The sequence below is a fragment of the Rhododendron vialii genome, chromosome 2a, assembly GCF_030253575.1.
Source record: "Rhododendron vialii isolate Sample 1 chromosome 2a, ASM3025357v1".
NCBI classification, from domain to species: Eukaryota; Viridiplantae; Streptophyta; class Magnoliopsida; order Ericales; family Ericaceae; genus Rhododendron; species Rhododendron vialii.
Window position 1 is genome coordinate 22,557,110 of NC_080558.1, and position 26,832 is coordinate 22,583,941.

The 26,832-nt window shown below is 38.0% G+C and overlaps 1 protein-coding gene across 1 annotated transcript; it reads left to right on the forward strand.

Moving 5' to 3' along the window:
- Positions 1–8,801: 8,801 nt before the first annotated feature.
- On the forward strand, positions 8,802–11,525 carry LOC131317316 (uncharacterized). The gene is made up of 10 exons (XM_058346875.1): positions 8,802–8,822; positions 8,928–9,098; positions 9,187–9,857; positions 9,959–10,052; positions 10,396–10,503; positions 10,597–10,695; positions 10,793–10,927; positions 11,034–11,134; positions 11,211–11,286; positions 11,371–11,525. Exons 1-10 carry the CDS (start codon positions 8,802–8,804, stop codon positions 11,467–11,469), a joined length of 1,575 nt encoding a protein of 524 aa, XP_058202858.1. The 3' UTR covers positions 11,470–11,525.
- Positions 11,526–26,832: the final 15,307 nt, after the last annotated feature.

Here is a 26,832-nt window from a genome sequence, read left to right on the forward strand (position 1 = left end):
ATTGAATTTAAGTAGTTTCTCTTTATGTAGTTGTAGTTTTGAATCCCACGGAAGCCCAAACATTCCTAACTTTGAAGCCATTGGGGAATTTGTCCGGCCATTAACTGTAGGAGCCCGAAATTAATTAGTTGGGTTGCGCACAAATGAACCCAAAAACCTGGTTATAAAAAAAGATAAGAAAATGATTAATGTCATGTTTGGGACACGAAAGATCTCCCACTAGGATATTTCAACTTCTTTGAGAGGAGTTTTGGGAAAATCTTAAGGCAGAGAACAACATTAAGTAGGTCACAAAATGTTAAAATGTCGCTGTTAAGCAACGATATTAAATGGACCTCAAATGTATACTTCTTAAAAGATTCATTTTTCTTGAAAAGCCTAACAAGGAAAAAATAAAAACTTTTTTGATGAACTATTTATATAGTATGATGATGTTTTCTCAAACAAACTTGGTACAACTGCTAGTTCAAAACAAACCGTCCTGTTCATGGCTTGTAGGCTTCGATATTTACATAACTACCTAAAGAATACAAAGTAAACAAAAAATATGATGGCACGCTTTGCTACATTCTATTTGTTTTATGTTTACCTCCATTTAAAAAAATCTCAAACCTATATATGATGGCACCCATAAAGTGTCTTATTTTTTACATAAGGCCACAAGTGCCTCATCATAGTAGCATTATTCCAAATAGTAAGAGACTTTAACCCCAGTCCACCTTAAGCTTTTGGGGTGCACACTGCCAACCATTTGACTTTGGCTCCTGCTCTTTTGAGATTAAGACCAGACCACATAAAATTCTTAAGGATAGCCTCAATTTCTCTCAAAATATTCTTTGGTAAAATATACAAGGAACACCAAAAAGTTTGCATGTTGAATAAGACTGGTTGAATGAGGAGAGCCCTACCACCTAAAGACAACATTCTATTAGACCATCTATTAATTCTTTGTTGTGTTTGTTCCTTCAACTGCACACAGTCCTCATATTTGAGTTTAGTTGAAATGAGAGGCACTCCTAGGTAGCGTCTAAAGAATAGCAGTTTTAGTTGTAGCATAGACACCAGAAAAGAAAAGTTTGCTCTTCTGTAAATTAGGCTCCAATCCTGAGGAATAGTAAAATTAATCCAAAGCCTCTTCGAGAACCCTTACTGAAGGATAATCTGCTCCAGCCAAGATGAACAGTTCATGAGCAAAAGCAAGGTAAGAAATATGTAATAGCCTGGCACATCTAGGATGGTAGGTGAACTGGCTCTGAGCAATTCTTCTCTAAAGAATAGAATAAAGCCCTTTCATTACCATGACAAAGAGATGTGGGGAAATTGGGTCGCCTTGTCTCAGCCCCTTTCTCCTTTAAAGAACCCTACCAACTCACCATTTATTACCACTGAATACATAGCAAAAGTAATGCATTGGTTGACCCAAAAGATAAACTGAGCAGGAAACTTGAAGGTTAGGAAAGAAGACAAACAGGCGAGATGATAGGCAAGACAATAAAAAATGAAAAAAATGAAAAGAAAAATTGAGATTCTTGCCTACTGAATATTTAGCTTGTCCCAATAAAAAAACTGAAAAGAAAAAGATGGCTTCTGACTTAGACCTATTATGTCTTCTCTCAACATTTCTTACATCCATGATACATTGTTTGCATCATCTACATCGCACGGTATATCTGTTTTGGAAACATTTGTTGTATGAACTATTTTCTGCAAGTGTTATTTTTAATATATCTTCATCTGAAACACGTAAGACCTTTTTAAATAATACTCCATCTAATCCCTAATACATTGCCTTTCCTCATTTATATTGACCAGTTTGTATTATGTTGTTTATCTTGTAGAAGCAATCATGGCAGTAGGTACAAGTTATTTTAAGATCTATGCATAGTTATTTGATTTTATCTTCTGTCTAATTCAAGTGTTAAGGGCTGTTGGCCCATTTGAGTTCAATTGTTTCAACAAAAGCAAGCTCAAAAAGTACCACTTCGAAGAATCTTGCAAAAATTTAGGCCTTTTGAGCATAATCTCAGCTTTTCATGTTGGAAAAACACATCAGCTGCAAATCGTGAAGGTGCACTATCGAATACCCTTCCTATTCAAACATTTAGCTACAAAAGTTCAATTAGGTTGCAATTTGGACGTCCAAGAATTTGAAGAGCTTCTTCAATTTAGATGTGCATTACTGCAAAAACCCAGTCTGCATAGGGGCTTGAACTGAAGTAGATTACGAATGTTGCATATTACTATCTTACTAATGTTTGAACAGGGCGTTTAGTGTTACTACTATTGTCTCAAAGATAATTTGTTATTCTTCTACTCCATTGTCCTTATGAGATGCACTGGCACTAAGGTTGATATATGGCTCCTCTCTTGTGATTCCAGTAAAATACTGTGCGAGTTATGTATTTCAGTTAATTATCTTCTTTATGTCTCTCTTTGTCTATCTTTTAATCAATATTATGTACGGCTTTAGAATTTATTGGCACTACTGGTTCTTAATTGATTGAAGTTTCTTTTATTTTTTGTAAATGAAGGATGAAAAGAGGACAGAAGCGACCGCGAACTGAAAAAGGGAGTAGTAGTGGGACGAAGGCACCAATGGAAAGTACCAACAGCAATCCTTATCTATTATTCCTGTACGTATGTTTACCACCGATGTAGTTAAGTGGATAATGTTTTCAATTCCACGTTGTATTGAGCTGAACAACATTTTGTACGATTTCAAATGCAGTGACGACTACTTAAAAAAAGCAAGAACGGCAGAGACTGGTCCGAGGTTTTTTGTAACACAGGTTAGAGTTATTGCAGTTCTAAGTTGTGAACTTTATGATATTTAAACTTCAGTGGTTCAAATTAATTAATTTTGTGTACATATTTCATGTTTTAGGTCTCAATCTTCCTGTGAACTATGCAGCATAGCTCAGTAGCTGCGGAAGCATGGAAGAATATGTCTGATGCTGAGAAAGCACCATTCTTGGACATGGCCAACGAAAGAAAGGCCCGCAATAAGAAGAAACTCCCCATAAAGAAAAAGGCGCCTACGTTGGTATGGCTTCGCATTGGTGGTTCTTTATATAGTTAATTATTACGTTCAAAATATTATTTGTGTCCGAATCATGGTCGTATGAAATATCCCACCCTTACGACCATATCCAACCTTTTATGTATGGGTATATTATTTGCATGTGCAGCCGATATTTCGGAGTAGATGTTCACCCAAGGCATTGGTTAAACAAAATGCGTCCTTAAACAAAGATCAAAGAACTGCTTTAGAAAGACTTGGTTTCGGTTCAATGCTGACACTACAATGTGAAATTCTTAAGCGTGAATTCATATCCAAATTGGTTCACCACTTCAACCCTATCAAAAAGACCTTGGAATTTGGGAGGATGAAAGTCTATTCAATCATGCCAGCTGATGTTGGAAGAGCATTAGGGCTACCCCTTGGAACTGTACCAGTTCCGACTAAGTGTGAAGCGTTCCACTTTGAACACATTCGGGCCATGTTTGTAAAAGGGAATGAACAATTAAAGAGAGGGGTAACCTTTGCAATGATGCAAGAAGTTTTTAAGTCGGGGGTAGCAGATGCGAAGTTCCAGACTTCGTATGTCCTGTTTGTGTTGTCTTCGTTATTGTGTCCAACCACAAAGGATGTGGCCTGTAAAGACCCGGTATTTTTAATAAATAAATATTATTATTAAAACAAAAATATTATTTATGCTCGTTAGTTATTTAATGCGAAAAATTATTTATGTCATCACACTAAGGTTTTTTCTTTTTTTTCCGTAATCATCTACGTGCACTCGTGCCCGACGAGTAATTGTCCGAGTATGTGCGCGTGTTGCACCTGAGCATTTTCCTTTTTCCCAACCCCTCCCCATTTCTATATTTCGGCTGAGTACAAATCCCCCATTTTCCTCCTAAATTCCCTCAAATGTAGACAACATATAATTTCCCATGGGTTAATATCCCTTATGCAAATCCTAACCTCTTTGATATATCCCTTCCTCATATTTCGGCATAGAGGCATTAAACCATGGCTTTATTTCCTCTTCTTCTTTTCTTTTATTCCTTACCGAGAGCGAGAGAGAGCGGTGCTGGAAAAAGAAGGAGAAGGAAGAAAAAATACTACCGTTGCCGCCTATCAAGCCTCACTTTCGAAAACCCACCGAACTTCACCGAATCGTTTTGTACGGATTAAAGGTAGATTAATCTCTTCTCTACTTTCTCCTAAGTATATAAATGTGCTATTATATTAGTTGTAATGATAGGAATTGAAAAGAAACAAATCCATGCATTGTGCGTTGAAGAAATCGAAAATTCCCGTTTTCTGTTCAGATCTGTTTTTTTTGTGAAACTATTCAAATGGAAAATCTGATCCGTTCATCTTGTTCGTCTTGTCGAGACGATTCCGGAAAGGTATAATAAACCCATTTTCGATGTCGGGATTGATCACACGACCCGTTTGAAATTCCGGATTTAAACCATATATATACGTTATATATATAACTGTGTGCGTACAGTACCAGGTGGAAGACACTGACGTAATATGAACTCCATCCCTCAGAATTACAGTTTACCCCCTGTGTCTTGGTTTGTACTAAAATATGATCCTAAACTATGTGAAATTAATTATTTTACCACTTGTGCTAAATTTTTAAACTTTTAGGATACACTTATGACTATTTCTTTGGGATCTGCGATATATGTTAACTTCGAAAGGATTTAGTAACTAAAAGTATTAGGTTTAGAAAAGAATAAAATTATTTTTGGTATTATTATTTTTATTGTTAACAACCCTAAAAAGAGATTAATAAAAACTAATATCAATTTACTTGTCAACGAACCTTAAGGGCATCGGCCAATCATAAAATATTATGTGTTTACATACTTGCACAATACCAATTGCTATGCTTGCTTTCATTTTGAGATACATGTTGTTTGTTGATTAAGCTATTATGAAGTATTATTGTTGTGGTTGTAGATTGGACAAATAGGTTTCACAAGGTGGTTACGAGTAGTGACTCATATAGACGATGTTAAGTAAATGGAAATTGGTAAAGTGTTGGAAGTGTGAGTATGTGAGTTGTGATTTGAGCCATGGCGATGGCAAGGGTAACCTATGGGGCCCTGTGTTGAAATGGGTTACCTGCGGGGCCCGGTGTTGTGACACTAACGTATGATACGTCATGGGAAGTTTCTCTTCGAGGAAGAGAATGGGTCCCATGAGACGGTTATAGTTAGTGAGACGTTAATGTATGACACGTCATGGGAAGTTTCTCTTCGAGGAAGAGAATGGGTCCCATGAGACGGTTATAGTTAGCGTGGGGTAGTGGATGTCCGACCCTAATGTATGATACGTCATGGGATGACAAGATCCTCCTGTTATGGTCTTCAGTGAGAACATGCTCGGTACATAACTTAGATGCGCTCACCTAGGACCCTAGTACAGGATAAGCAAGAGGAAGGGCGGACCCATGAGACGGTTGTAGTTAGTGGATGTGGGAGGAAAGGATCTCGTGGAGATGATCCTTAGATTTCATTTAAGATGATGGATAGTGAAGAAAAAGACGATGTGTTATTATTCTGTACCTCTCGTGTATTATCAATTGTGATATTATTGTTATTACTGAATGTTAATTGTAGAGTAAGGGGTTGGTAGGATTGAGATTATTCTACAGGGTGATTTATCACTCACGGATACGTTTGTATCCTGGTAAATCGGTTGCTTCGGCGATCAATTTGCCAGAGGGTGCAGGGTTCGATGGTGGACATGTTTGACGCAGGAGGAATACCAAGGGCGGAGACCGAGGATGCTTGAGATCTGTATCAACACTAGAGTCGCTCTGAAGATGTTTAAATAAAACGTTAGATTTTTTTGTATTTATTTTTAAATGTTGATTTTGTATAACGACAAATACGGGCCTAACAGTTTATAAAATTTAGTGTATTTTAAGGTTAATGCTTCCGAAATTTCTTGGAAAATCAGGGCATTACATGGCCTCCACAAAGTTTTACCCAGCCGTGTATGATTTAACGAAGATTTCGTCATATGCATGGCCACAATTTGTGTTGGATTGGTTGGTAAATGAAATAACTAAGTTTAAGAAGAGAGATGTGAAAGAGGTTGATAATAAGAAGGATGCTGTCACACCCCATCCTGAAAAATACCACACTAAATTTATTTTCCGAATGGGATGGACCCACGCCTTGGCCCTGCTCAAAAAGTAAATAAAAGCACCAGCTAGGTGTCCAGCTCATAAAAAAAACTTAACTTGCATATATACGGAAATAACTGTCATACAAGACGTGCCCACATATATTTACAACATATACAACCACCAAAAATAGGCACATAATCAAAAGAGTCAAAAAGCTAGACTTCTATATACACAACTCCTGTCTAGACTCTGCAGTGGACCCACGTGCCGTCACGCACCTGAAAAGAAAATACTGTGGGGGTGTGAGCTATCAACTTTAGGGGTGAGCAAAATAACCGTCAAACCGTGAATCCAGTCCAAACCAATCCAAATCGACTAGTTTGGTTTGGTTTTTTAATGATGTGGATTGGTTCTGGTTTTAAAAATGTGAAAACCGTGTTAAATGGTTTGGTCTGTGGATTTACGTTAACGGTTTTAGTTCCAAACCGATCCGAACCGTATAACACACACATATACTATAATATGTTTAGATACATTAAATAAAATTATTTTTCTAATCTAATTCTCTATTTCACCACCCTATTATTTTACTTCTAAATTGATTTTCTAAACTTCTATATGCGATAACCTATTCCTACAATTTCAATACACTAAACATAGGTTCGACTAAGTCAATTGATTTCTCACTCTTTTCGCTCGGTTATGAATTTTCTAATCTAACACTCTATTCCATGGCTTTATTCCTTCGGTAATTTCTTGTATTTTACTCTTATTTAGTTAGTTGATGTTAGTGAGTTTTTGTAATTTTTATATAACTAGCTAGTTTAATACAGTATAAGGTTTGGTATTCAATTTTAAGTACTTCAAATAGTTTATGGGAATATGATATATCAATTTTGAGCGAACCGTGGTTCAAACCGAAACCGAACCGCTTTTTAATGGTTTGGATTGGTTTGGTTATATGAATTTTATGGATTGGTTTGGTTCTCTAAATTCTTAATCCGTAGGTAGTGGTTTGGTTCTTGGTTTACTATAAAACCGGACCAATCCGGTCCATGCTCACCCCTAATCAACTTGCTCAGTGAATGTACTTATCCATAATAAGAGAAGCAATAAAGACAAGGGCTATCCAACAATTTAAGCAAGAATATTCAGCCCACAATAACATTCCATTACGTAATATTCATAACGCCACTAAGGCAATTTCATATCAACACCACTAAGGCAATTTCATATCAACGCCACTAAGGCAATACTCTTTACGCCACTAAGGCAATAGTTGTCACGCCACTAAGGCAATAGTTGTCACGCCACTAAGGCAATATTTATTCACGCCACTAAGGCAATATTCAATAACGCCACTAAGGCCATATTATAACGCCACTAAGGCTACGATCATATTCTCGTTTAGGAGCTCAAGCCAAATATTAACCATTTCAATACGAAAAATAACTCTACACCGTGTCTCATCTTCCGCTATTAAAAATAAGAACACCCACCTCGAGGTCCAGTCAAAAAGGTATCAACACGAGCTCACTCCCTACGTGGAGCCACGGTACTCGTCGCCGCCTCCGAACCTGAAGCGTTACACATAAATCAACACATGTGAGTATTATGATTGATATACTCATAAAAATGAAAGGATTGCAACCATTCCTCTAGTATCATGTTCCTTCCAACTAACCTTAAGATAACATTCAGCACATTACAGAACAGAAAAAGAAAACAAGTCAATCGCATATCCAAAAAAACCATCAGATTAGCCAAACTCTAACTAAAGTACTAAAGTATAGCAATATGTACTCTTGTACACTTGCCACACAAGATAAAATTCCCTTTTGGCAATCACAAGATAACCCATGTTCTCTGCTCCAAGTACGAAGCCCAGTTTCCTTTCCTGAACAACTACATAGTCCAAATTCCACAAATTGCCACAGGAATTCCAAAAGCACAATATCTGGTACAGTCAAATTCGGCATCTCCCTTATTTTCGGCAATTCCAAACTCAGTTCAACACTTGGGCAATTATTTTAGACATTCCGGCTCACATCCTAACAGATTACAATAAAATTCAACACTTACAAATTCATTTACAGCAGCTATGAAGATAATTTCCAGTATTTAGCACACAAATCCTGCACCTAACCACCTGTGTTTGAGTTCTTAAAAGGATAAATGTTTCCCTTTATTCCAGTCCTACTCAAACCCTAGAGTTAATCAGAGAGAGGGAAAAAAAAACGTAACAAATCACAAAATCCCCATGACAAGAAGACAATTAAGAGTACTTACCACAAACCTAATTCCTTTTTCTTTCTTTCTTTCTTTTTTTTCTTCCCCTTCTTCTCTTTTCCCTCCCTTCCGTCCGGTACTTCTTCTTCTCTGTTTCTGATCTCTCTCTTTTTTTTGTTTTGTTTGATAGAAATATACCACACATGCACACAAGCACACCCTTGCCTTCCACGTGCACACCAGCACACAGATTTTGTTTTTTTACAACTTAAACCCAATAGTTCTAGGAAATCACATTGGAAACCCACATAAATAAAATAAAACTCACTTTTAATAAGCCTACTTCATTTCTTTTCTTTCCTTTTCTTTTTAAAAAAAATAATAATAAAATAAAATAAGAGTCGGGTCTCACAGATGCCCCCGGCGTGTCTGGCTGTGTGTTGCTGCTACTGGTAATGTACATCCCATTTTCTTATTGAAAATTTTTTTTATGACCTTTGTAAAATCATTTATTATGAAAATGTAATATTTCCCTTGCAGCTTATATACTTTGACAAAGAAGAGATGGGAATGAATGTTGGTAGGGTTGGTGTTCCATTGATTCAGTCTTGGACGACGAATCTTATAATGGAACGAATTGCGAAAGAGGAGAATTTGGACTTGGTAGATCCCATTTCCGGCCAATTTCCCGAGCCTCGTTTACTGCATCCGGTGAGAAAACCTAATCTTGCTATGTCCAATGAACCATTTATGTCATTTCAATTCGTAGAGTTTACCTGACCTTATGTTATGTTAATAGGAGGCGCAAAAGGCTTTTCATACCTTGAAGAAATCTTTTCTTGAACAGCTGCAAAATATCATCATCATGGACGCTGCCTTGATGGGTCAAGGTTCTGAAACAACAACCCAAAAAATTCATGAAAAAGGGAAGGATGTGAGCGAGATGGACAGTCCTGATTTCGATGATGGTTGTCACAAATTTCCATCAACTTCCACTTCTACTCTGAATAAGGCAGGGAAAGGCATTCCCACGGATGAAATGGATGAGGATAGGATTAGCTGTTTTGAAAATGTTGAGAATGCTCGTGACATGCCGTTGTACACGCCAGAGCACATGATGGAGGAAGTTGTACACACCTCCATTATGGAAAAATGTGGAAGTCAGACGGGTGTCACAATTGACCAACACAAAGAAGTACAACTGGAACAGGAAGTCGTTGTGGAAAACCAAGGGAAAGGTGACGTACAAGGTGAAGAAGTTCAAGTTCAAGTACTGGTGGATGAAGGAGTTGTACAAGAACACGCTTTGACTCGACCATCAAAGAAACGGGGTAATATGACAGTCAAAGCAAGTAAAGTTATAAGGACCCCGTATGTGGCAGAATCGGAGGTGAAAGATTCGAAGTTCACAAAAGAAGAAAGTGAATTGATTGAATATGTTATGAAACCAGCTCGGAAAAAAGAAGATATGTATGACTACTAACCTGTACATTGTAAAAGCAGTCTGCTGTGTTTTTCTATTTGGTCATCAAGGTATAATCAACTAATTAGGTGTATTTTTTTACTTGCAGGGCAGATGTTGTTAGTATGGATGGCATGACATTCAAACCATCGCGAACTGATTTACGGAATGTCTTCAAAGAAAGGGGTCGGATGTCGAATTTGGTAATTAATATAGTACTTGTAAAATTGTGTACTTCAAAGGGGACTATAACTTTTCCATCAGGACCTACCCCCCACCGATAGTTGCTATGCGGAAGTAAAATTAGCCCTTGTTCATACATAGGCATCTTGGGTACAAAATGAGCCACTGATAAATAGGTTCATCGCTCCACCCCAAAACATTATTAATCCGGCATGGGCTACATGACCCCCTAGTAGTTTACCGGAAAAATTGATAAGTCGGGCTTTTCTGGTCCACCAATCGAAACCTGTGGTTTTTTAACACATTTACTGTTCATTACATGTATTCGTGTCCCATTTTCAATTTGTTTCCATTGTGTATTAGGTCATGGATAACATGATTGTTTGGTTGATGAAAGAGGAAAAAGAGAGGTCTCCAAAAAAATACGGAGTCTCCATTCCGAGACGGCACATGTTCTCAAGCACATTTGTGGTATTTTAAAATGGATACCTTAGAATTGAAGTTTTGAACTTCTTCATTTACTTAATTTTGTGGAAATTTATACCATGTTTCAATTCATTGTAGGAAAATTTGCGAAATATAAGAACATTAAAGAAGCAGAATGTGTTGACCGACAGAGTTGATCCAAATATTCTTGGATATGATGTCGCGATGTGCAATTTGGCGAGTCTTACATGTTATTTATTTTTGTTAATGATTATGTAATGTTATTTTCTATCGTTGGGGTCCTTTATTGATTTCAAATGAATTGTCGATGCAGCTGTTTCTGCCGATTTTGTTGGCGACAGCTAACCATTGGTTTTCTGTTGTTATAAACCTTGTTGACAAGCGTATTGATATCCTTGATTCCATGAAGCTAAAAAGTGAAGAAAAGACCTTAGCTACTGCGGATGTGGTAACCACATTTTTAGTTAACGTTTGTCGTGTAATGGTTTTATCATTTGTGGGGACATTTCAGTTTAAGTGTGACTATGTAATGGATTTTTTTGGGTTCTGGTCAGGTATCGGCGCTGTTTACTATTTTGAAGCGGACAAGGCCCATGGATTACCCATGGAAGAATTGGATTATCCACCACCCAGATGTCCCACAACAAAATAACATGTCAGTGGCTACACCATCTCCATTTTCCATACATTGTTTGCATGATTATAAATAGGACACACTTATGTTGGTGCAGATTCGATTGTGGGTTTTATACCTTAAGGTTTATGGAGCACTGGACTGGGGGAAGGATGAATACACGCGAACTAGAGGTAAATACTACCCTATCACTTATGAATCAACCATATGCACCTGAAAATTTTGTGTACGATATTTACAAATGTTGTACTATACAGGGTAACATGGGTATTGATATGCGAATGAGGCTACTCGTACGATTTATATTATCCCCGCACAACAACAGGCGAGATGATGTACTGCAGAAGTGCAGATAAAATTTCCCGGGTACCCTTGCATTCGTCATGAAGGTTGGGAATGTTTTTTCATAACTGAATACTATATTTCATTCATTAGTAGTAGTATTAACTGAGGAGAAGTGCAGATCATGGGAACGCATTGGCGTTGCACCAAACTTGTTAATTAATAATGTTATTGGTTTTGATTTTTTAAATATCTGAACGACCAGTACTGGTCATTAGGATTGACTTTGAAATCTAACTATTTGGCAATGGTTTTTCATGTTGACAATGGTTACTTTGTTGTGTATTTGCATTTATATTCATTTATGGCAAAGAGGAGTATGAAGTCAGGCTACTGTAACCACTACAAGTCTAAAATAACCTGTCACTGAATTCAACGTATGATGTTACAATTCTGAATTGAATATAGCTGCTTACTTTGCATTTCTGGTGCAGGTGAAGAGGAAAGCAAGTGGTGCAGATAAAAAGGTCAACGAAAAGATCAAAATAGTGTAGGGAAGCAGAAGTGGTTATAAAATGGTACTGAAGGAGCAGATGAAAGGATTTCTTATGCACTGTAAATCTTTTTGGATATTGAAACTGCGTTTTGTCCAGTAACTTGGTGTTTCAATTTACACTATAGTAAGTGTTGAAAAATGTATGCATTATAATTTGTGAAAATTTATATGCATCTCTATTAATTATTTTGATGATTAATTCAATGATATTTTTATTCGGCAAATACAAAATTATCGAAAAGTCGATTCCCGAATTAAATATTTTCGTGACCTTGAAATATAGCATAAAGTCTCTTGGATTCATGATTTATATTTACAAAGACTTTATTGAGCTCAATACATGCTTTAACGGTTTATTTAGATGAAATTGTGAGCCACAGGTTGACGAACCGGCTGACAAGCCGGCTGTCTGAACAGAAAGCTGTGACAACCGGACGATCACCCGGATGACCACTCTATCAAACGGCTAGTTTCCAACGGCTAGTTTCAAACGGCTAGTTTCCAACGGCTAGTTTCAAACGGCTAGTTTCCAACGGCTAGTTTCCAACGGCTAGTTCCAACGGCTAGTTTCCAACGGCTAGGAAGCATATGGATGGCTATATAAGGCATCAAGAACTCATTAATGAGTACATACACAAGCTACAACATTCCATATTATTGCAAGAGCAAATTCTCAAAAGATCAAAGCCAAAAATTCTCATTGTTCTTCCACTTTCATATTATTCTTGAGAGAAAATTTGTACAAGTCGTGAGCGATAATTTTCATACCTTCTTCACATACTTGTATTTCCTAAGTGAGTGTTTGAGTCAAACACTTGAAAGCTTAGAAGACCAAATTCGGGTTGGAATTTGGGTGTTATTGTTTTTGAGAAGTTTTCGGAGAAAATTCTTGCGGTTGTGCTAGCTCCTCGGGAAAGCTAGAGGCATTCGGTTCTTGTAAGCACCCGCAAGACTTACAAGTTGTAATCTTTTAAAGATTAGTCTAACCTTCAAGTAATTGCTTGAGGAGAAGTGGAGTAGGGCCGGACCGTGGACAAATCCGGACCGAACCACTATAAACGGGTTCTATCTCTCTATCTCTCTATTTTGATTGCATACTTATTGTTTGCATATATTGTTAGAGATAAATTTTTATTGGTAATTATTACTAGCAATCCTATTCACCCCCCCTCTAGGTTGCATAATTTGGGTAACAATTGGTATCAGAGCTTCGGCTCTTGTTTGTAGATTTAACCATCTAAGAGTTAAGATCCATGGCAACCACTAGTAATGTTTCTTGTATCGAAGGTCAATCGTCCAATAGACCTCCCTTGTTCACCGGAGAAAATTACTCTCATTGGAAAAATAGAATGATGATCTTTATTCAATCCACGGATTATGATCTATGGAAAATTATCAAAAATGGTCCCATTATTCCTACTAAGAAAGTTGGAGAAGAGACTATGCCTAAACCAGATTATGAGTGGAGTCATTTGGAAAAGGCTTCAATAGAAAAGAACTATAGAGCTATGAACCTTCTTTTTTGTGCTATTACTCCCAATGAATATGATTGTGTTTCCGCATGTGAATCGGCTAAAGAAATATGGGATAAGTTAGAAATGTCACATGAAGGAGATAGTCAAGTTAAGGAGTCCAAAATTGATATTCTTGTGCATAGCTATGAGCTCTTCAAAATGAAACCGGATGAATCTATATCTCAAATGTTTGCTAGATTTGCTAGTATTACTAACGGTTTAAAAGCTCTTGGAAAGATTTACAGTCAATCCGAAATGACAAGGAAGGTGCTCCGTTCCATGCCAACCAATTGGGACACTACCACCTCCATCATCCTACAATCCAAAGATTTCTCAAAATACACGATGGACAAGCTCATGGGATCTCTCATGACGGAGGAAATGCATCACAACCTCAAGGGTGAAAAAGAGAAGAAAGTTAAGGATCTTGCCTTCAAAAGTACAACAAGCAAATCAAAAAGCAAGGAGGATTCAAGCAACGAAAGTGAGGATGATGAAATGGCGCTCATCACAAAAACGTTCAAGAAACTCCTCAAAAATAGAGCATCTCGCAAAGGTAGAGGATTTTCAAGAAAAGATGGAGGCAAAGAAGAAAGTAGCAAAAAGGATCCAATCATTTGCTACGAGTGCAAGAAGCCCGGCCACATCAAAAGTGAATGTCCATATGCCAAAAAATATTCAAAGAAGGACAAAAGGAGAGCTATGATGGCCACATGGGACAATAGTGACGATAGTAGCTCCGATGAGGACGATGAGCAACAAGAGGTCGCTAACTTGTGTTTCATGGCCATCGAAGAAAACGAGGTAGATCTCGACTCATCCTATTCCTTTGATGAATTGTTTATTGCCTATAAAGAGTTGAAAGTAGAATTTGAAAAAGTTGTTTCTAAAAACAAATTTCTTAAAAAGGTTGCTAAAGATCTCTCACTAGAAATGGATGATTTAATTGAAGAGAAAGATATTTTGGAGGAAGAAAATGAAAGTTTAAGAACCTCTTTGGCAAAAGAAAAAGAGTATTTGAAGGATACTTCCAAAAACGAACCTTTAGAAAAACAAATTGATGATTTAACTAATTCTCTTTCAAAACTCACTAATGGAAAAGAAAGTTTAGACATTCTTCTTGGAAAACAAATGGTTTCTTTTCACAAGGCCGGAATTGGTTATAATCCCACTCAACACAAAAATCTTTTTGGAAAAGATGTTCCTCCTTCTAACCAGTCTAAATTGACATGTCATTATTGTGGTAAAATTGGTCATATTTCTCCTACATGTCCTATGAAAGGATACTCATCTTCTAATGCAAAAAAGGTTTGGGTTCCTAAGAACCGTATCAATGCTAACCTTCAAGGACCCAAGATGATTTGGGTACCAAAAGTCAAGAATTGATGTGCTATTGTAGGTATGCTTCAAAAGTTCTCTCAAGGAAGGAAGTTGGTACCTTGATAGTGGATGTTCAAGACACATGACCGGTGACAAGAGGGCTTTCAATTCTCTTTCGTCTAAAGATGGTGGACATGTCACATTTGGAGACAACAACAAAGGCAAAATCATAGGAATCGGTGATATAGGTAATTCTCCTATTATTGAAGATGTTTTACTTGTTAGTGGTTTAAAACACAATCTTCTTAGCATAAGTCAATTATGTGATAGAGGAAATCGTGTTATCTTTGAAAAATCCAAATGTATCATTGAAAATGTCAAAAGCAACAAGACACTCTTCGTTGGACAAAGACTTGAAAATGTATATGTTTTTAATCTCAATGATTTAAGTAATTGTGATATAAAATGTTTTTCCGCTTTGAGTGAAAATAGTTGGCTTTGGCATAGGCGCCTAGGACATGCAAGTATGGATGCTATTTCAAAACTCTCTAGAAAAAATTTGGTAAAAGGTCTTCCTAAAATCAAATTTGAAAAAGATAGACTTTGTGGTCCTTGCCAACAAGGAAAACAAACCAAGGTTTCTTTTAAGTCCAAAAATGTTGTTTCAACTACTAGACCTTTGCAATTACTTCATATGGATTTGTTTGGACCAACTCGCTCTCCAAGTCTTTGTGGAAACTATTATTGTCTTGTTGTTGTTGATGTTGATGATTTCTCTAGATATACATGGGTGATGTTCCTAGCTCATAAGAATGAGGCTTATCCTAATTTCACTAAACTTTGTAGAAGAGTTCAAAATGAAAAAGGATTTGTTATTTCTAACATTCGTACGGATCATGGAAAAGAACTTGACAATTCTTTATATGAAAAGTTTTGTGATGAACATGGTATTGATCATAACTTTTCCGTACCTCGTACTCCTCAACAAAATGGAGTAGTTGAGAGAAAGAATCGTACTTTGGAAGAAATGGCCCGCACTATGCTTTGTGAAAACTCTTTGCCAAAATATTTTTGGGCGGAAGCCGTTAATACCTCATGCTATATTTTGAATCGAGTTTTAATTAGGCCTATCCTCAAGAAAACTCCTTATGAGCTTTGGAATGGTAGAATACCCAACATTAATTACTTTCATGCCTTCGGTTGTAAATGTTATGTATTAAACAATGGAAAAGATAACTTGGGTAAATTTGATTCAAAATCGGATGAAGGCATCTTTATTGGTTACTCTCTTACTAGCAAAGCATATAGAATTTATAATAAGCGCACTAATCTTGTTGAAGAATCTATTCACGTTTCCTTTGATGAATCTAATCATTGTGCTACTAAGGATGTTGTTGATAATGATGACTTAGAGATTACACATAAGATTCATGACTTGACAATTCAAGAAAAAGTTGATGGTGATACTCAAGTAGAAAGCTCTCAAATCAAAGAAGATGAAGTTATTAATCAACCTCAAGATGCCATGGGAGACAACCAAGATCTTTCCAAGGATTGGAGATTCGTGCAAAACCATCCAAAGGACTTGATTCTTGGAGAAGTTTCGAAAGGGGTAACCACTCGCTCGTCTCATAGAAATTTTTGTGAAAATCAAGCTTTTGTTTCTCAAATTGAGCCTAAAAACTTTCCGGAAGCTCAAGATGATGAAAATTGGTTTTTGGCCATGCAAGATGAGTTAAATCAATTTGAAAGGAATAAAGTTTGGGCATTAGTACCTAAGCCTCTTGATCACACTATTATAGGTACTAAATGGGTTTTTCGTAACAAGCTAGATGAATCCGGAAATATTGTTAGGAATAAAGCTAGACTTGTTGCTCAAGGTTATAATCAAGAAGAAGGTATTGATTTTGAAGAAACTTTTGCACCGGTAGCTAGATTAGAGGCTATTCGCATATTACTTGCCTTTGCATCTTTCAAAAATTTCAAGCTTTATCAAATGGATGTGAAAAGTGCATTTTTGAATGGGTTCATAAATGAAGAAGTTTATGTCAAACAACCTCCCGGCTTTGAAGATCATGTATACCCCGATCATGTTTTTAAACTCTCAAAAGCTTTATATGGTTTGAAGCAAGCACCACGTGCATGGTATGATAGACTTAGTTCATTCTTGCTTGACAATGGCTTTACTCGTGGAAAAATTGATACTACTCTTTTCATTAAAGCCAAAGGTAAAGATATGCTCATTATTCAAATATATGTTGATGATATTGTCTTTGGTGCCACTAATGATAATATGTGCAAAGAGTTTGCTAAGTGTATGCAAGGTGAATTTGAAATGAGTATGATGGGGGAGCTTAACTTCTTCCTCGGACTTCAAATCGAGCAAACTAATGAGGGGATCCTAATCAACCAAGCCAAGTATGCGAAAGAACTTATTAAGAAGTTTGGCATGGAAGGATCAAAGCCAACGAGCACACCAATGAGCACATCAACTAAGCTAGACAAAGATGAGAATGGTAAGGCCGTCAATGAAAAGATGTATCGAGGTATGATCGGCTCATTACTTTATCTCACTGCAAGTAGACCGGATATAATGTTTAGTGTTTGCATGTGTGCTAGATTTCAATCATGTCCTAAAGAATCGCATTTAAAAGCTATTAAACGTATCTTTAAATATGTTGGCGGTTCTCATGACTTAGGATTGTTTTATCCACGTGGAGTTGCATTTGATTTAATTGGTTATTCGGATGCGGATTTTGGAGGTTTCAAAGTTGATCGTAAAAGTACAAGTGGGACTTGCCAATTTCTAGGGCACTCTCTAGTGTCTTGGCATAGCAAGAAACAAAATTCCGTAGCTCTATCTACCGCCGAGGCGGAATATGTAGCGGCCGGAAGTTGTTGTGCCCAAATATTGTGGATCAAACAACAAATGGAGGATTTCAATTTGCAATATGATCATATTCCTATTAAATGTGATAATACTAGTGCAATTAGCTTAACCAAGAATCCAATTCAACATTTTCGAACAAAACATATTGAGATTAGACATCATTTTATAAGAGATCATGTTCAAAAAGGGGATATTGAACTTAACTTTATTAGTACCGACAAGCAATTGGCGGACATTTTCACAAAACCCCTTGGTGAAGAACAATTTTGTTTCATTCGACGAGAACTCGGCATGTCTAATCATTTATGAAAAAGTTGTGTTCTTGATGTCAAAAGTTTTTTTTTTTGGATTCAATGTTGAGTTGATTGAATTCGTAAATATCATACTTGATGGAAAGTACAAATGATCTTGATAAAGAAATCACCCTTCAAACATTTTATCATATATTTCATTTTCCTGTGTTTGGTATGCAGAAAAACAGTTTTATGGTCTTTAATGCTACTCCTCTTAAACGTTTTCTGGACTTAACCTGCATTTGTCAGCCGGATGTCCGAACACAATTTTCAACAACACAATCTCTATCCGAACACAAATTTCTTCCCCTATTCTTGTCCTAATCGGCGCCGCATCCCCTATCCTCAATCTCAAATTTCAAACAATTCGGCCGCATCCCCTATTCTTATCTCTTTCGGCGCCGCATCTCTACCGCCACCCCTATCCTATCTCTATCTCTTCATCTATCTCTCTTTCGGCGCAGCATTTCAAACAATTCGGCAATCTCATACTCTATAAATTCAACAACACAATCTCTATCTCTTCATCTATCTATCTTTCCTTCTCTCTCGGCCTAAATCTCTCATCAAGCAATGGCAAACATACCGCAAGGGTTACCGTTTGAGTTTTACGAAAGAGATGCCGAACGAGCAGAGTTCAGGTTGTTTATCCAAACCATTTGGATGCAACTCTTTATCTTCATTCTGCTGTGTGCGTTACTTACCATGAGAATACCACCATGGTTCGGATGGAATGTAAATGTGGATACTCTGTGGTATTGGATTGGCATTATAGCTGCCGTTGTAGCAGCCATTATTCGAGAATACGAAAATCAAGGACGCCAAGCTCTCAATGAACGAAGATAGAGTGCTACAGGGCAAGAGCGGCATGGTGCTGGAACCATGGCCCTATTGTTTTTCTCTTTTTAGTTTTTTTTTATGATGTCACAGGGGGAGAAAAACCCAAGTTTTAATTGATCTATCTTGCCATTTTGGGCAAATTTAAAAAATTGCTTGCTATGATCTGATGATTATTGCTATTACTCGTTGATTATAGATAACTGCTTTGGTGCATGTATTAAGGGGGAGATTGGTATAACTCCTACTTGAATAAAAACTATCATTTTGTGTCATCATCAAAAAGGGGGAGATTGTTGAAAAATGTATGCATTATAATTTGTGAAAATTTATATGCATCTCTATTAATTATTTTGATGATTAATTCAATGATATTTTTATTCGGCAAATACAAAATTATCGAAAAGTCGATTCCCGAATTAAATATTTTCGTGACCTTGAAATATAGCATAAAGTCTCTTGGATTCATGATTTATATTTACAAAGACTTTATTGAGCTCAATACATGCTTTAACGGTTTATTTAGATGAAATTGTGAGCCACAGGTTGACGAACCGGCTGACAAGCCGGCTGTCTGAACAGAAAGCTGTGACAACCGGACGATCACCCGGATGACCACTCTATCAAACGGCTAGTTTCCAACGGCTAGTTTCAAACGGCTAGTTTCCAACGGCTAGTTTCAAACGGCTAGTTTCCAACGGCTAGTTTCCAACGGCTAGTTTCAAACGGCTAGTTTCCAACGGCTAGTTTCCAACGGCTAGTTCCAACGGCTAGTTTCCAACGGCTAGGAAGCATATGGATGGCTATATAAGGCATCAAGAACTCATTAATGAGTACATACACAAGCTACAACATTCCATATTATTGCAAGAGCAAATTCTCAAAAGATCAAAGCCAAAAATTCTCATTGTTCTTCCACTTTCATATTATTCTTGAGAGAAAATTTGTACAAGTCGTGAGCGATAATTTTCATACCTTCTTCACATACTTGTATTTCCTAAGTGAGTGTTTGAGTCAAACACTTGAAAGCTTAGAAGACCAAATTCGGGTTGGAATTTGGGTGTTATTGTTTTTGAGAAGTTTTCGGAGAAAATTCTTGCGGTTGTGCTAGCTCCTCGGGAAAGCTAGAGGCATTCGGTTCTTGTAAGCACCCGCAAGACTTACAAGTTGTAATCTTTTAAAGATTAGTCTAACCTTCAAGTAATTGCTTGAGGAGAAGTGGAGTAGGGCCGGACCGTGGACAAATCCGGACCGAACCACTATAAACGGGTTCTATCTCTCTATCTCTCTATTTTGATTGCATACTTATTGTTTGCATATATTGTTAGAGATAAATTTTTATTGGTAATTATTACTAGCAATCCTATTCACCCCCCCTCTAGGTTGCATAATTTGGGTAACAGTAAGTCTATTATTCCATGTTTGGTCGAGATGATAATAGGTGGTACTAGGTGCTGGTTGGTGGTACAGTGAACTGCTTGGTTTTGGTTTCGGCCTCTTCAGGGGAGGGAATATTGTTCCTTGTACAACATTAAGTGTTCCTTGGTTTTTTGTGAGTAGTATGTCCTGGTTGGATCGCAGGGTGGTGTTGGGTTTGGTTTTGGTTTGGGTTGGTCCTGGATATGTCCCTTCCTTGTCGTCATTGTAGTGTTATGGGATTGGAGTCACATCTGTACAATGCTGATACATGGAGTTGATGATGTTTGTGAAGAATATACACTGCTACATTTTCACGTTCTGCTACTGAAAATGAAGGAGCCATATGTGGTGAATGTTTTCTGAACATGAAGGTGTGTTAATGTAGGATACACTCTTGTCTATATGTTGTCTGGAAGTAAACATTTATTTGCCCAATATTTGATGTTTAAGTGGGATTTCAGCTTTGGAGTTGGACATTGGGATTATTTTGACTCAGCACAGTGTATATAATGAAAATTTCCACCGCTTTGGGTGGATTGTTTAATTGTTTAATTGGTTTATGGGTTTTTGAGTTTGATTTTGGTGTGTGTGGGCTACCACAGCCCCGGGTGGATTGGTGCGGCCTGAAAAATAAAGTGTTTTGATTTCAAAAATGGATAAATTGCAAGTTTAAATTCGACCAACTTCACCCCCCTAACTATCAAATTCAAGCAACTTGACCCCCTCGCCCATTTTTCGTCCAATTTTGTTACGGCCCCTTTCGAACGAGTGATTTCGAGCGAGAAGAAAGGAGAGGGTGAGGAATCCGACTCTCACCCACGTTTGGGAGAGCCATCAGGTGACAAAGGGGTGGGGAAGGAGAGAAACTGTTTCCTCACACGACCCCATTTCTGAATCGCGCCGGATGTGGCGCGATTCCGTGAGAAAGGAAAGGAAGGCGCGCGTGCAAGCCACGCCAGAGTTGCTCGCTCGTCGCCGGAGTTGCTAGCTCGTCGCCAGTGTAGCGAGATCGTCGCCGTAGTTTACAGATCTTGGTCGCCGTAGTTACAGATCTTGGTCGCCATTGAGAGTTTCTCGCCAGAGAGTCAAGAATTTCTCCCGGTTGTTTGGGTTGCACAGTGAGAAATCACTCCCCTCTCTTCTCCTTTCTCGCCTTTAATGGAGAAGACTCCCCTTTCTTCTCCTTTCTCACCCCTCCATCCAAAGCGGCCGTTAGGGATTTGGGTGGAAAATTGAAAAAGTGGATGGAAAAATAAGTTAACATACCAAAATTCCCTTATACTCCTTTCAAAAACTTCATCCTCTCTCTCTCTCTCTCTCCTCCTCCACACCAGGCCTCTGCTCTACACTAGGTACACACACACACACACTCTCTCTCTCTCTCTCCTCCCTCTAAAATACACAGTCTGCCTCTTCCTCTCTCTACCCCGCACCAGAAAACCACCCTAAACCTTTCACCTCCTCCACGGTTTTTGTCCTCCCTCTACCCCACCAGAAAACCCTAAACCTACTTTTCACGGTTCAGCACCTCTGCTCACGCCCTCCACGGTTATCTCCACCTCTATCTCTTCCCTTCCTCCCCACCAGTACACGACCTGTTTACCTCCATTTTCCTCCTATTTGTCCTCCATTTACTCTACACAAACCGGATAGTTACCCAAAAAATCCAAACCCAACCAGATTATCCCCATTTTAAAAGTCCCTTTTAAATTTCCAACCCAAAAAATGAGTAGTAGCTCTAGTTACACCAACAACTACATGCAACAGCACAATGGAGATGAAAGATGCGATTGTGGACGAAAAGCAGTGATGAGACCCTCATTAACTGTGAAAAATCCAGGTAGAAGGTTCCTTGGTTGTGTAAACTATAAGGTAATTTAGTTGAATGTTTTGTTGTCTATATAAATTTGTGTTTCCTCAATGCTAATGTTTTGTATGTTTACTGACAAGTTCAAAATTTTCTGCTAAAGAATGGATGCAAGTTCTTCGTATGGGTGGATCCACCAACATGCGAAAGAGGGTTGGAATATGCTAAGATAATGCAAGCAAAAAAGGAAGAACTCGAGAGACAAATTGAAGACTTGAAGATGATGAATAATGAGTTGGGAAGAGGAATGCAAAAATTGGAAAAAGAAAATGATGCATTGTTCGTGAAGTTAGCAGAGTTGACTGAGATTAATGTCAACCTAGTAGGACAGACTAGGCCAAGGAGGACAAAGAGTAGGCTAACAAATTTGACAATGCTTGTTGTAGTAGTCATCGTTGTGTTCGTGGTTTGTGTGCTACTGTCAACCCCAAAGCACACCCATGGTAAAAAACCGTTGTATTTGGTGTGAAGCTATGTTATGAAATGCAGTTGAGTCCTAGCAGTTTTTGTGTGCTATGTTATGAAGATTTGTTTGTGGTTCGTGTGCTAGTGTGAAGCTATGTTATAACCATTTATAATAGCAGTTTTGGATCTAAAAGATGTCAGTTTTGAACCAGAAGACCCTGCAGTTTTGAAGCTCCAAACACTACACTTACTATAGTCCCATAACTTGCATCTGGTAAAACACAAAACTGCAGTTTTGTGGGTAAATGACTTGTTCAAATTTGCAGTTTTTAAACTCATTAAAACAAAAAACCTTGACATAGTTAAATTCAAAAACCTTTCCCCTGTGTTCATGTCACATGAACTGGAAAAGCATTTACCACGCAAATTGTAATGAAATCCATACCAGGCAAAGTCTAAATTTTCATGGTTCTCAAATAGCACTCTATAATCCAGTTAACAAACGAGATTCGACTACTAACAAGGAGAACACCTTCTTATTTTTTGTCACAGTAAAGAGCACCGCTATAGTAAACCTTTTCTCTTTTTCTTTTGTACCCATCAGTTCCCTTTTTATAGGGATGGTTATGGAACACTTCTGTCACATACCTAATGTAATTATATACATGCAGTTGACATTTATAATTGTATATTAATGGTTTAAGACAAAGACTGAATGACCTAAAAAAATGAAATGTTCACTTGATTTTCAGGTGATTCTGCATGATTGTATATAGACTCATAAAAAGAGTAGGTCTGTAAGTGTAAGAAAATGTTACCAAGCTTAACCCATTTTGCAGGCCGTTAATTGCAGCCTGTGAATGGTGCCAAGGTATCCATATCATGACCCAACTGTGTACCATATCATTGTATGTGCCTCTTTTCTATGGTTGAAGTCCAGTGACCAAAATAATCCATCCTTCAATGGGTGGAAAAGTTCACTGAAATTCACAGACAGTGCAAAAGAACGAGTCCCCTTAACGATGGGAAAACCAAATACAATAGATTGGCCGGAAGAGAGCGAGAGAGAGAGAGAGAGAGAGAGAGAGAGAGAGAGAGAGAGGGATGGGAGTGAGAAATGTCGTTTTGTGTTTCAGATGGAGATGAGATGGGAACTTGGGTTTGGAGAATTGATTCAACCTATTTTTTGACAAGTGGTATAGCGTGGAAAGTTAGTTGGTGGGTCATTGAAGACTAAGACCAAGTCCATATTGCCCAATGACTACACTAGATTTATCTGAAGACCACACGATCAATGTAGAAAGTCCACGTCCAATTTTTGGACAAGTGGTATAGCGTGGAAAGTTATGGTGGGTCATTGAAGACTATGACCAAGTCCATATTGCCCAAGGACTACACTAGATTTTTCTGAAGACCACACAATTACTGTATAAAGACCACGTCCAATTTTTGGACAAGTGGTATAGCATGGAAAGTTAGTTGGTGGGTCATTGAAGACTAAGACCAAGTCTATATTGCAAAAAGACTACACGATATTTATCTGAAAACCACACGATCATTGTATAAAGACCCACCAACTATTTGGACAAGTGGTATAGCGTGGAAAGTTATGGTGGGTCATTGAAGACTAAGACCAAGTCCATATTGCTCAAGAACTACACTAGATTTGTCTAAGGACCACACGATTAATGTATAAAGACGACGTCCAATTTTTGGACAAGTGGTATAGCGTGGAAAGCTAGTTGGTGGGTCTTCGAAGACTAAGACGAAGTCCATATTGCCCAATGACTACACTGGACTTATCTGAAGACCACACGATCAATGTAGAAAGTCCACGTCCAATTATTGGACAAGTGGTATAGCGTGGAAAGTTAGTTGGTGGGTCATTGAAGACTAAGACCAAGTCCATATTCCCCAAAGACGACACTAGATTTATCTGAAGACAACACGATCAATGTATAAAGACCACGTCCAATTATTGGACAAGTGGTATAGCATGGCAAGTTAGTTGGTGGGTCATTGACGACTAAGACCTAGTCCATATTGCAAAAAGACTACACCATATTTATCTGAAGACCACACAATCATTGTATAAAGACCACGTCCAAATTTTGGACAAGTGGTAAGCGTGGAAAGTTAGTTGGTGGCTCTTTCAAGACTAAGACCAAGTCCATATTGCCAAAAGACTACACTAGATTTATCTGAAGACGACACTATCATTGTATAAAGACCACATCCAATTATTGGACAAGTTGTATAGCGTGGAAAGTTAGTTGGTGGGTCATTGAAGACTAAGACCAAGTCCATATTCCACAAAGACTACACTAGATTTATCTGAAGACAACATGATCAATGTATAAAGACCACGTCCAATTATTGGACAAGTGGTATAGCGTGGCAAGTTAGTTGGTGGGTCATTGAAGACTAAGACCAAGTCCATATTCCCCAAAGACTACACTAGATTTATCTGAAGACAACACGATCAATGTATAAAGACCACGTCCAATTATTGGACAAGTGGTATAGCGTGGCAAGTTAGTTGGTGGGTCATTGACGACTAAGACCTAGTCCATATTGCAAAAAGACTACACCATATTTATCTGAAGACCACACGATCATTGTATAAAGACCATGTCCAAATTTTGGACAAGTGGTAAGCGTGGAAAGTTAGTTGGTGGCTCTTTCAAGACTAAGACCAAGTCCATATTGCCAAAAGACTACACTAGATTTATCTGAAGACCACACTATCATTGTATAAAGACCACGTCCAATTTCTGAAAAGACTCATGCGTGGAAAGTTAGTTGATATTCAATGAGAATAAGTGTTTTTTGTCCTTTTAATAGACTATGTCATATAACGTGTCAGTTTGAAAATGGGACTCGGAAGAAAGGTAGTTCGCCCTATGACTTTGAAATGTGGGCTTCTGGACATTTTCCTATCCCTTGTCCTATAGTAATGGTCAGTCCAATGGGACAACATAATGAATGCATTGCAGACAGGACATCCCATATTAATGATATTACAACCATATTCATGGTAGATTGGTGGAACGGTCCATTGCTTTCAACCAACATCAACCCTAATAAAGGATGAGTCAGAAAACCAAGCAGACCAATATTTTCCCCCTGTTTTCTTCACCTATAAATTCATCACACCTAAGTCATAACTCATTTAATAAAGCAATGCCTAGACAAGGAAAACCCCGAATCACCCACCATGACATTGCTACAAGTGCGCCGTTACAATTTGACCTAATTCCAAACTTCAATGATGCGCACCTGATAACCTTGAATTACACTTTCAAGGAGCTTCACATGGAGCTACAATTTGCACGGGAATGGAATGGAGGAAGGTGGCATAGGATGCACATGGAGACCCGAAAATCAAAGGAGCAAGCCGATGCTGATGTCCGGTCAATGCTCCAGTGGGCCAATGATGCCAACTTGCCTGACTTTCCAGATAATCCTAGTATGCAAATAATGGTATGGGAATGTTGTGGACACACAGAAAAGGAAATCATTCGCACGGTGAGTGCATTTGTATGTGTTCACGACCCAGACATTGTTGTGCTTGTAAGGGCACCCAACATTGAACAGCGTCACAAGAAGTTTGGTCCTTCAGGTGACATGCTATTTACCAACGTTCACTCCATGGGTGGTGGAAGCCATGGAGATGTTTTGGTCGCATACAAGAGCTACTGCTTTGAAATGGAGCCTCATTGGCATGATGGCAATGGGTTCGATGCTGTTATCAGTCACAAAGCGTACAACTGGTTCATCACCCAAGTGCTATCTTTAGGTTGAAAATAACTGAACTACTTTGCAAAGACTCATGTCTAGTTAGGTGGAGGTTATGTTAAATTGTTGTTGGTTGTTGTACCCCTTAACCGTAATGCTTTTCAATTGAATATTACTCATGTTTAGTCCTATTTTTAATAGTTAATATTAGTCATGTTTAGTCCTTACCAGTTCCAAATCTTACCATTTGTCAATTTCATATTATTTTTTGGCTAAACCACCTTCAAATAGGAAAAAATCCTAACCAAAAGGTATGCCTCAGGAGAGAAAACAAAAAAAAATAAAAAAATAATGACACTAAATAATTCATCGTTCTTTTCTGGACTTCCAGGAATTGCCACTTGGCTTTGACACTATTTTTCCAGCCCCCAATTGTTCATTGTTAGTCCCCCAATCCTGGCCACCACTGCCGTCAGTGTTCTGACCGGACTTCCGGGAATTGGCTGGTGAATCATCCTACCGCACCATCTGCGACTTTGGTTCAATATTACTCGGGCTCTCTTTATTGGAACTACCACTAACCCCACAAGTGGACCAG